General features: G+C 49.7%; 1 protein-coding gene across 3 annotated transcripts in view; it reads left to right on the forward strand.

Moving 5' to 3' along the window:
• VIT (vitrin) overlaps positions 1 to 11,159 on the forward strand; it is a 37,061-nt gene extending 25,902 nt beyond the window's left edge. For all 3 annotated transcript variants that reach the window (XM_072858129.1, XM_072858130.1, XM_072858131.1), the window contains 6 exons: positions 3,843 to 3,905; positions 6,639 to 6,786; positions 6,988 to 7,091; positions 7,600 to 7,826; positions 9,882 to 10,395; positions 10,981 to 11,159. In XM_072858129.1, coding sequence (XP_072714230.1) covers positions 3,843 to 3,905; positions 6,639 to 6,786; positions 6,988 to 7,091; positions 7,600 to 7,826; positions 9,882 to 10,395; positions 10,981 to 11,159 — 1,235 coding nt within the window. The remainder of the gene's footprint in view (positions 1 to 3,842; positions 3,906 to 6,638; positions 6,787 to 6,987; positions 7,092 to 7,599; positions 7,827 to 9,881; positions 10,396 to 10,980) is intronic.
• The last annotated feature ends 631 nt before the right edge of the window (positions 11,160 to 11,790 follow it).

The following is an 11,790-nucleotide window of genomic DNA, read 5'->3' on the forward strand; positions in this document are numbered from 1 at the left end:
ACCGGTTTTGTTGCTAGAGAGGGCTGTGCTGGTGGCCCTTGTAAAGGCCATTCCCTTGAACACTCTGCTTACTTCAAAGCTGCGGCATGACTAATCCTTGCACTGGCTGTGACCAGCAGCACGGCCCACACGCATTAGCTTGCAAATCCAGTGTCAGCAGCCACCGTCAAAATTTGCATCATCCCAAACATGAACAGATCTCCCTTCTCCAGCAGCGGCAGACTGAGCCACAGAGAGGAGGTGTTTCTATCTGCTGTAGCTTAAGCCTTTGGTGTGCTTATTTAGAAAAAGCTACAGCACGAGGGCCAGGGGTGCAGAGGGGTATTTTGAGGCAGAAAATGACAGATTGCATTAGATGCAATGAGAGGTTGGGCATGGGGGAAGGGCTGTTGTATTAATAGTTTCTCAGCAACTGAAGTGCCTGCATAGACTAGTGTGATAAAGTCTGATGAATTCAGATTGTCACTTCAAAGGAATCGTTTCTAGCGTGGATGTAGTCACTGCTGTCTTACTTAAATGAATGGGAAGTTTAATCAGCATGGACAGCTGTGACAATCAGTGAAGGGAACTTTAATTAGCATGGAGTGGACTGCCCATGCAGCGAGTTGAAATTCCCATGGCAGTAACAACATTAAATTGGACTGGCAGAACAAGGAGGCCCATAGAGCCTGACCACCTCCTCAGTTAGTTGGGGAAGATTATTTGGTGGGTGACCTTATTGTTACACTAAGCACAAATCAGCCAGCTGACCCACAGCCTTCAACAACTGGTAATTGCACTGGCAAACAAAAATGAAATCGCCTACACTTGGGTTTTCCATACCAACAAAGCTCACGTCAGCTGTATGCCTGGGTAAAGCATACAGATTTTATTGGATGCAGGTAAATGCATGGGGCAGATAACTATGAATTCGCTTCCCTATACAATTTAATTGCTAAAACGAATGGCACATGTTAATAGCTAATTTCACTATGGTGTTAAATCCACCTACTTTCTGTTCTGCAAATAAGGCAAGTAGGGGGAACTGCACATATGGGATACCAAGCTGGCACATGTGAGGTATGTGGTGTGCAGGCTGCAGGATGAAGCGTGGCTTTGGTCTATTGCTGAGAAACTGTTATGTGCCCGTGTAATTAAAGCCTGTACTGGAACATACACAGTCAGGAGGGCAAGCTGCCGGCTATTTCAGGTTTTAAAGAAAAAAACACAATCATTCTCATCCATGTGGTTGACAAAGAGGGGCTATGTACGGGTTCAAGTCATTGCTGCCTTTGTCTCTCTCTCTCTCTCTCTCATGTCGCCCATAATCTCTGCGTCAGATAAACCCACCATAAGCCAGTGCTGCCAGCAGAAAGAGCTGTCGTGCCTCCCAGCCACCCTCTGCCCAGGCCTGCATGGCTGGAGGGTGAGCTGCCTCAGGGAGCCGGTCCAGCCCATCATTAACCTTCTTCTTTCTTCCCAGTTTAATTCCTCTCTTTCCCCCCCCTCCTTGCACCCCGCCAACACCGGGTAGGCACAGGAGCAGGGCAGGAGCAAGGCAGGAGGGTGCCTGGCGAGAGGAGGGCTCTGCCTTTGGGCGGTGCGGCTGGTTTGCACCACCTGAAAGCTTCCGTGGGACTGTCCCTGCAGGCATTTACAGAGGCAAAGCAAGGGCAAAGAGCGGCATTGCCCAGTCATACTGGTGAGCTTTTCCTCTCCCGGGTTTGGGAGGCCGTGGCTGCTGGTGGAGCAGCACTCGCCCGACGCGAGTGCACAGCCCAGCCTCAGCCTGCAAGAAACACTTGGCCCTGTGGCCACTTCCTTCAAAGTGCTCTCCTGCAGCTGCTGCTCTTTTGCTTTACTTTGCCTGGCTGCTAAACCACTCTCCTTTGCATTTATCCAAGGAGCAGCCATGGACACACATCAGCCTAAGCCCAAAATTCACTCTCCTCCTCTAACTCCGTCCTGTTTCCCCTCCCTGCGCCACCGCTGCTCGCACCTCGTGCCACTGGAGCCTCCGCAGGTCACACTCGTGCCCCTCCGTGCCTGCAGCTGCTGGGCTTGCTCCCATCAAGTGTTTTCAGTTAAAATACCCCTCGGTCACCCATGCCCACAGTGCCTCACACGGCAGAGGGTTTATCTCCCGGGAGCAGCAGCTGCCCCTGTACAGGATTTGCCTGTGCCCTTCCTCAGGCCAAAGGCAGATTTGGTCCCTGGCAGCAAGATTTCAGGCCTGATACAGGTCAGAAATGTTTGCTGCAGCAGATGTCACTGGACAGAGCTGTTTTGCATCACTCCTGTTCCAAAACCATCACTTTCCTCAGTCAGGAGCCAGTGCCCAGCCTCAGGCAGTGCTGCCCCAGCTCTGATGCCTCCCCCACCCAAATGGGGCTCCTGCGGGCAAGCGCACACTACGTAACTAGAATGGAAATAGGAGTGGTGATGGAGGGAGCTGGGGCTGGTGTTTCCCCCCATTTTCTTGGCTGTTTCCTGCATTATTATGGCTTGGTCATTAATAGCTTCAGCAACCAGCTTAGGCAGTGCATGCACCCAGAGCTGTTACACCTCCCGTCATATTTTGGTGGTGACCTTCACTGATGTCCCTTTGCCGCCTGCTCTCTTTACATACAGTGCTGCTCTCAGGCTTGGCTTGCTCGTGGCTGGCTGCTGTGGAGGGACAAACTCTGTCGCACTTAGTAATTTCATCTTTTTTCTATATTAAGCTCACACTTTCTAAAGGTACCTTTTTACTGTCTCTCTGAAGTCTGTAGTCTTTCCTCGACTTATTTGGTGATGAAGATTTAAAGAAGCCTTCCTCCTTTTTTTATAAAAATGAATATGCAGTTTACAAAAATAATAAGCCATTCTGCTGTTCTTTTGACCAACTGCTTCCTTGGTGAGCGTTCAGTTTGGGGCTTGTCTGATCATTGCTGTCTCTTCTGAGGATTATCCCAGCTAAATCCCCTTAATCTTGCTGTAATGAAAAGAAATAGCTCTTTGCCCTTCCTCAGGAGGGAGATGCTGTACTGTAGGAGACTCTCACCAGACATTCAAGTCATGAGTGAAGTTCAGCATTTTCAAACCTTCTGACGCCAGCCCGATGATGCCCTGTGAGTCAATGCATCTCATAAGGACATAAACTCATGTTCCCAAGGCTGCTGCTATCCAAATATCTCAGCTGGGGTCTCAGCTAACATCCACTAGTGACCCGTGAGACTGTTTCCCATGACTTGACTGTAGCTCTCTGCTACCATTTACCCTGTTTCTTTTGTGCTTTCCAAAATAACCCAGTCCTCGGGGAGCACCTGAGAAGCTGTGGCTTCCATTGCTTCCCCAGCTGTAACACAGCGGGGTGAGTCGCTGCCCGTGCCTTCCTCTCCAGACAGAAAAGCAACACGCTAAATCTGTCGCTTGTCTGCTTTGGACGTTGTGCAGCTCGTTGTAAAGCATGGGTGAAGCACGGCGAGCCAGCGGTGTGGCAGCGCCGGTTCTCTCGGGGGCAAAGCGCTGGGACGTCACCACCCCGCACCATGGCCACCAGCCTCGGCACCTGAGGAACCCTCTACTTGTGCATGCTGCTCTCAAGCGCTTGCAGCGAGGGGACTGACTGGCAAAGGGCAGTCAAAATTGGTGCTTGGAGAGATTTTGGTGGCACTTCTAGAAATGCCTCCACTTGTTTTTTATCCTAGAAGCAACGTAGGTGGAAAAAGGTAAGCTCCCAGGATGTGCTGCCCACACTCGTTTCCCTCCCACGTCAATCCTCAGGCCCGGGGCACTCCGCAGCCACCCCGCCACCTGCTTCCTTCCGGAGCGAGGGCAGACTCCGAGCACACACTGATGGAGCCTTTCCTTCCTTTCTCTAGGCTTCAGTTCAAAGGAAGAATTGAATACGAAGCCACTGGAGTCCACCTCCCAGGGGAACCCCAGTATGTACTTCAGAATTAATTTCATAATTAAGCAATACCATTTTATTAATTACACGTTGCTAGAATGCATTCACATTAAATAGCAAAAGGTAAGTTTTCAAGAAAGCCTAAGAAACTTGAGGAACGCATTTTTCCCTTGCAGAGGAACAGCGAGCGCTCTCCGCCGACCCCTCTCATACGCGTAATTGGTTTTTGCTTCTACAGGGAATGAAATAACAGCCAAGGTTCAGCTTACCTGGGCAGGGAGATGGTGGCTGCTCACCGCTACCTCTTCCCGGGCAGTATCAGCTCCACGTTCCTGGGGCGCAGGGCTTCACTCAGGGACTTCAATGGTGGAGGACAGCAAACCAACGTGTTGCGGCTGGGGTTAGATAAGCAAGCCCTGCTGACCAGAGCAGGCTCCCGTGGCTATGCTGAGTGCAGGCACCCTTCCCACAGCAGTGGGTGGGAGGGAAGGAAACCACCTGAGAAAGGGACCGGGCGCCTGCTGCAGCAAGGAGAGAGGATGCAGAGAGAGCATCGAGGATCCCTCAGCCAGGGATGGAGATGTAGGGTCCCCTGCTCTGAAAAGGAAATCTTCTACAGCCCTTTATAATGAAAGGCAGATTCGCCCATTAACTAATCTTTAGATGGGGCCCAGAGTAGGAGAAAGAGAAAGCAAGCTCTGAGTGGAGAGACAGGGTCATCTGCCACCTCCGCATGGGAAGCCGCCCTGGAGAGGGGGCTTCACCCTCCCACCGGCACCCGGGTCCTCTCTTGCCCATCCTCCAGCAGCTGAATGCCGTCTCTCGCAGAACTGGCATTTCAAGGACTCTTTACATTAACTACTGAACCAAATGTCTATATATTCCCAGGCACTCCTCCTAATACTTAAAAGTATTTTTTTCCCTATCAAAGATGTCAAATACACCTAAAACTGATACAGAAATAAGGGAAAGAAGAAGAAAAGGGGCAGGATCTGCCCTACAGACCCAATTGCACTGCAGGAAAGCAGAGCTGATCGTAGCAGAGACACAGGCAAGCACAGCTGTGTTTCCAGCGGTTGAGCTGAGCTAAGGCACACCAGAATCAAAACTCTCATCCTGCTGATACTTCTAGGACCATAAAAGCTATAACTCAGATCTTGCCTCCCTGCAAATCGGAAAGTGCTCAGTTCCCTGCAGAGCACTTTTTTAGCCTGTGCTCTTGCAGAGTCCCACTAATGTCCCAGCGCCGAAATACTCCTGCTGTCTGAATCCTCCCCAGAAATTAAGTCTGTATATAAGTGTATGTAAATCTTTGCATGCTCGGACCCTGCTGGCTAACAAACTTTCCACATATAGACCGCATGGCGTAGCTCCCTTTGAAGGACAGGAAATTCAGGAAAACTTGGCCGTTAATTGAGGTATTATTTGTTGTGGGTTCCCGGCCTTGCCTCACGATCTGCTGTGAACGAACACGGTTCTCAGTCACGCTTCTATAATTCAGCATTATTAAAATTAGAAAAACAGACAGCTACAGGAGAAAAAATTGAAGGTAATGAGATGGGAGGCAGTTGCATAAGCCAGTAAGAACAATTGGCGCTTTGTAGCCTTCGGGCTACCTAATGATTAAAACACACTATTTTGGACAGTCTGATTGGTAGGAGGCATCATCGGAGGGAAATCAAGAGATGGGGATGACCCTGACGCTGGAGGGGGAAAATGTCAATTAGCGCTCTAGTTAAGCCAAATTTTGATCCCGCTCCTGGTCACAGTCCAGCCGATGAATGTTTCACCACTAACTTGCAGAGATGTAAAAGCCGGCTAGCAGTGATGAAGACAGCGTTTGCAGAAGCACAAAGATGGGGTTCATCTGTGTAATTAGGGGGAAGAGTTTGTTTGGGTGCAGGCGTAGCTTTTCTGGAATATCGCTTTCAGCCCAGAGAGGCAATACACAACAGCAGGCTGCTGCTGCTGCACGCACAGCTACAAGCCTACAGCTACATGTGAAAAGAGCCCCTGCTCAGTCTGAACACACCAAGCGAAATCATCATCCCCGATGTTAGCTCCAGCCCAAAATTAAGCTGCTGAACGATTCTCGCTCAGAAGCACAGAGTGGCCAGGATTGCTGCCAGCAGCTCCTTGAAGAGACCCCACGATGTCCTTTGCCCCAGGGCACATCCCAGGCATCACACATTTAGGGAACTGCGTGGGTCTTCCCTCCCTTCTGAGCAGCATTAACAGTGTGTGAAGAACTGTTCCTGTTATGTCTATTATACCTATTAAGCCCACAAAAGCTTAACTAAGGAAATCCCTGTAGTCTGTGCTCTGCAGGTGGCCAGACCCCAAAATCCAAGGGTCACGTCTGACTTTGCAAACTCTCATCACCTCTGGGCTGTGAATAAAGCGGGCCGAGCCCAAGCCACAGTTCTGAGGGCACAGGACACGAGCCAGCTCGCTCCTGCGTGGCTGACCTCTCCTCCCTAGCCCCCAAACGCGGTGCTCCCAGACTGACCCCTGGGGACAGCTTCTTGCCCTTTTGTCACCCAGCTGGGCTTGAAGTTGTATGGGAGAAAATCATGCCAAGGACCGTGTTTACCAATGAGCAGGACAGACGTGAGCCCCCAGCTGTGACTTGTCCTTGTCAAAGTCTTTGTGGCTTGCGCAGCAGGACAAGTCACTGGATGCAGACTTTTTAGGCCTTTGCTCCTCACAAGAAGCACCGCTATCAAAGGACTACAAATATTTTCCGTGTTTCTGTGTCTCTCCTCAGATTGCAAGGTTGATTTGTCCTTCTTGATGGACGGGAGCTGGAGCATCGGTAAACGCCGCTTTCAGCTCCAGAAGCAGTTCCTTGGTAACGTGGCTCAAGCCCTTGGTATCGGCAGCGCTGGTCCTCTGATGGGCATCGTTCAGTACGGGTAGGAGCTTCTCGTGCAGCTACTCCCATTGCCGCGGGGCACGACTGCACACTCTGGCAGCTGTAGCCCTGCGGCTGATGGGTGCTAAAGGTCTCACTCCAGCTCGCGCTCAGGAGCTGGGTAGCACAGACGGGTCCTACAGCTTTTGTATTTTTGCATGTGAAGCAAAAAGCTGACAATTGCTCTCATTTCTTCTTTCAGTGATGACCCTTCCACAGAATTTAACTTAAAAACTTACGCCAACTCCAAGGACCTAAGAAATGCAATTGAGAAAATCCCACAGAAAGGTGGACTTTCCAACGTTGGTAGGTGATGGGGCTGCTTGCACGTCTTCAGCTCACGGAGGGCTCCAGAGCCTGGGCTGTAGTGAGCCCACACCTCCTCACTGGGTACGGAGGCTGTGACCGAATGGTGCTCGGTGCTAGGGCAGGGCTGGCAAGGGGGTACCGCTCCCACCGTGACCTGCCTGCGTTGGTGCAGGGTGCTGCAAGTCCGTCGCAAGCGGACAGGATTTACCTTTCTCCTCACAGGCAGGTCCCACCGACATGCTGGGGATCCTTGCTAACCCTGCTTGTCACCCCTAGCCCCTCTGGGGCACAGGGAGGGGGCAGAGGGGGTTCAGTGCAGGAGGGCTCAGGAGGCACCGGCACCGACAGCAGCGACCTCCCCTCCTGCTCACACAGCCACGGCTTTCCCCAGCTCTTGGCAGGGCTCCGACACTTGAATCAGCCCTCTGCCTACCATTTCATGAGATATTATAAGGCAGAGTGCTCCCAGACCGGTAACTCACCCTCATCTCCTCTTTTATTCCAGGGAAGGCACTTTCATTTGTTAACAAAAACTTCTTTTCGGATGCTAATGGAAACCGAGGTGGAGCACCCAATGTGGTTGTAGTGATGGTGGACGGGTGGCCCACCGACCAAGTGGAGGAGGCCTCCAGGCTGGCCAGAGAATCAGGGATCAACATTTTCTTTGTCACTATTGAAGCAGCTGCTGAAAGTGAGAAGCAGAACGTTATCGAACCAAACTTTGTGGACAAGGTACTTATTGGGCTGGGCTCTGGCTAGGAGTTTGGCTCTGGCTACATTTTCCAAGCTGTTTCATTCAGGGCATTTCCCTTTCCTTCTTACCACTTCGGTTATTTCTTGTCCTGCATATACTGTCTTGAGGTCTCCTGTACAAAGAGCCAGGCAGCAATGCTGAAGTCAGAAAGGGGATGACGTCAGTAAAGTTCTGGTTTGAGGTGCATCATGGAGCAAATGGCTTTTTACTGACTAAACATTGGCACAAACCTGCAGTCATACTGAACCGAGAGGTTTTCCAAATATACAGTAGCATAACAAAGCAAAATTGCAGCCAGAGCTTTCACGAGCCTCCTATGCATCTCCCACCCGGCAAAGGCTGAGGAGCCCTGTCAGCCTAGTGTCAGTGTTGCATTTACAAACAGGTCCCATACATGCAAATGTTGGGACACTCCCAACACAGGCACATCCCAGTTGTTCAGCTATACTGGATAACTCCAACATTTTGTTTCCACTGTTGATCTGATATGGGTTATTTTTCTGTTATTTCTTTCTATGGCTATGGGCTTCATGGTAGGTCTTGGAAAAAGAATAAATCCCTGCCATGTGCAGCAAAAAAAACCCCTGCCATGTGCAGCAAAAAAAAGAGAACACAAGCCTTGAACCATTTGTATTTGGCACTAATGGTAGCTGCCTGCTCAACAGTGCTTCAGGGCAAGCTGGCCCTCAGTTACGGCAGGAGGTATCTACCAAGTGCCAGACCAGGCTGGGCTCAGGAAGCAGGGTCAAGTTATCTGGTATTTTCAGAAAACAGATTCCCATCTGAGCTGTGTCACTCTGCCATGAAATAATCTCCCATGAGTTTCAGAGCTGCTCCACAGAGCTGCACTGTCTCCGGTCAGCGTTTAATTGGATTGTAGTCTCCTTTGCATTTAATGTTTTTCAAAGGGCAAAGCTACAATGAGTCTCTGCAAACCTGCCAGGGACACAGCAGAATTGGGAGTAGAGTGGGCTCAGAATAGGAAGGTAAAGAGGGAACAGTGACTTGATACTGCTGCATTGTAACACTAAAACAGCAGCAAGACAGTAAGAACAAATGAGAGCAGGACATGGTGAGGAGCCCAGAGTGGTGGGAACTGTAACTCCCTTGGAGCTGTTACGCTTTATGCAAGTCAAGACCAGGCACCAAGAAAATAGTGCCTCGGTCTTTTAAAACACTCAGAAACAGACACAAAAAGTTGATGGATAAAGCCTGGCTTAACAAAACATTCTTACCCAGAGACCTGAGGCATTAGCATTTAGAAGGCGCTAAAGCGAAGGACAATTTGATCCAGCCTGTCCCCACCGCTCCCCCCGCTTGACTTCTCCCACTCCCTCTTCTGTGCCACCCCTACTTCCTACCCACACTCACCACAGAAGCCTCCCGCAGGTCTGCGCCCTACAAGTATTCAGTTATAAAAATTAATGATTTTTTTTTTTTACTATTTGGCAGAGCCAGCACAACGGGGAATCTTTATGGGCTTTTTGCATTTTCACCAAAATTGCCTGCATTTTTTTCTGCTTAGAAGGGTACGAGCCAAGGGTAACCCAACATCAGTCCCAGGTTTCAGTTCAAGGTAGTAGGGTTTGGCAGCAGGCAAAACTTTCCTTGTTGCCCTGAACAATGGGAGCTGAAGTTCCCACCTGGCAAACACACAGGCTCTCACAATGCCCGCTGGAGCCACGCTAACAGCAGCTCTGTGGTTTGGATGCTTTCTCTGCAAACGATATAACTTATCTAAAAAGCTTGACAGGTGGCAAACTTTCTTATTACATTTCTTTCACTACTATAATATCAGCTCCATCCCACAGCTTTTAAAAAAAAGGCAGGAAAAACTGGCTCGTTACACAAGTATCATCTGTGATGTTACATTGACGTCATTTCCCAGGGAAGCAGATGGTGACTGGAGGAGAGGCCACTTCAGACTCCAGCGTTGCTCTTTCCCGGAGCCTATATTTACAGTTTAGCTACATACCCCAGCTGAAACAGGCAGACTGAATTTCCATTGCATGCGTCCTTGTGTTGCTTTGCAGGCAGTGTGCAGGACAAACGGTTTCTATTCCATCAACGTGCCCAGCTGGTTCAGCCTACACAAGGTGGTCCAGCCCTTGGTGAAGCGGGTCTGCGACAGCGAGCGGCTGGTTTGCAGCAAGACGTGCCTCAATTCAGCTGACATCGGTTTCGTAATCGATGGCTCCAGCAGCGTCGGCACCAACAACTTCCGCACTGTCCTCCAGTTTGTAGCCAACATCAGCAAAGAGTTCGAGATTTCAGACACCGACACCCGCATCGGAGCTGTTCAGTACACCTATGAGCAAAGGCTCGAGTTCAGCTTTGACAAGTACAGCACAAAGCAGGATGTGCTGAGTGCTATTAAAAGGATCAGTTACTGGAGCGGTGGGACCAGCACGGGAGCAGCCATCAGCTACGCCTCAGAGCAGCTGTTCAGCAAATCCAAACCCAACAAAAGAAAGATCATGATCCTCATTACAGATGGCAGGTCTTATGACGATGTTAGAGTGCCAGCCATGACAGCTCACCAAAACGGTAAGCTCTTCTATCGTTAGCTGCTTTTCCTATGTGCCTCAGCTTTTATCCAGGTCAGAGAAATGCAGTTTGCTACGATTTGAAGGCACTGGATGGAACTTTAGGAAGGAAGAGTAGCACCTAACCCTGGGGTCTCATTGAGCTCTAAGCAAGACCAGCGTCTTTTTAAAATCTGAACGAGGACCTTCCACAAAAATTCACATAAATCTAGCAAAATGCAGCTATGTGTAGGAGATCTCAGGGGATTTCTACTGTCTTAATAACACATGAAGCCTCCTTTGGCTTTCCAGCCAGGATAATCATACATCTTCCAACACAATTGTAAGACATTTGCATTGGAGCAAGAACCTGTTGTTCAGGAGCCTGTTGTTCAGACCCAGAGCTAGAGCTTTATTATTGTTTAAACCTTTTTGCTGTTGGCAAAAGGTACTTCCAAAGCACAAACTAGGCCTTTCCTCCAATTTGAAAATGTCATTTTTAGAGAGAGCGCACACTGCAACTCGCTTACATTGCAGTATTGGTCTTAAATCAAATTTAAGCAATGACAACTTTTATGCTCACTCTAAACTCTGGCTTTCTTTCCAGGAGTTATAGCTTACGCTGTCGGAGTTGCTTGGGCAGCCCAAGATGAACTGGAAGCCATCGCAACAGACCCCGATACAGAGCATTCCTTCTTCGTCGATGAATTTGACAACCTCTACCGCTTTGTTAATCAGCTCATCCAAAACATTTGCACAGAATTTAATTCCCAGCCACGGAACTGATGGACTCGAGCAAGGCAGAACCCTCAGGTGCCGTGCTGAAGGCATGCCAAGTGCTACAGGAGTAATGCCAGCCCTCAGTTCAAGAAATACTGGAGGTGTTTTTCTCTGGCACTTTCCAGTCAGCAACATTGATTGCAACTCTGTCCCTGTGCATGATAACGCTCTGTGTAGACTATTGATTTTTTTTTTTTTCCCTTGCAGGCTTCAGAAACTCTGATTTGGATGGATAGCAAAAGAGGCAATAAACATGGAGGAAATAACTAGACCTGTTTGAAAAGCTGCTTCCAGCAGAGAGGCCCAGCGTGTCTGATTCCCACCTTTGGGCACACAAAAGGTCCTTAAAGTGTACCACCTGCAGTCCTGAAATGGCCAGGTCCCTTCAGGGAGCAGCCACGCTGCCTAACTGCTGTGGCAGAAGCACCTCCGTGTGGCACTGCCTTCCAGTCGGCACCCAGGTCAGGGCTGAAATACCAGACACTTGGGGGGGGGGGACACAACTCAAATTTGAGTACCTTCTTAAAAGCAGGCACTCTCTCTCTCTGTACAGCTGCCTAGCCAGCAAGTTAAGCTTCAGCTAGTGTAAACTCAAGCATTGGCATTTATCTAAACCCAGAGACTGGAAAGCAAGCGA

This window comes from Ciconia boyciana, chromosome 3 (genome assembly GCF_034638445.1).
Source record: "Ciconia boyciana chromosome 3, ASM3463844v1, whole genome shotgun sequence".
NCBI lineage: Eukaryota > Metazoa > Chordata > Aves > Ciconiiformes > Ciconiidae > Ciconia > Ciconia boyciana.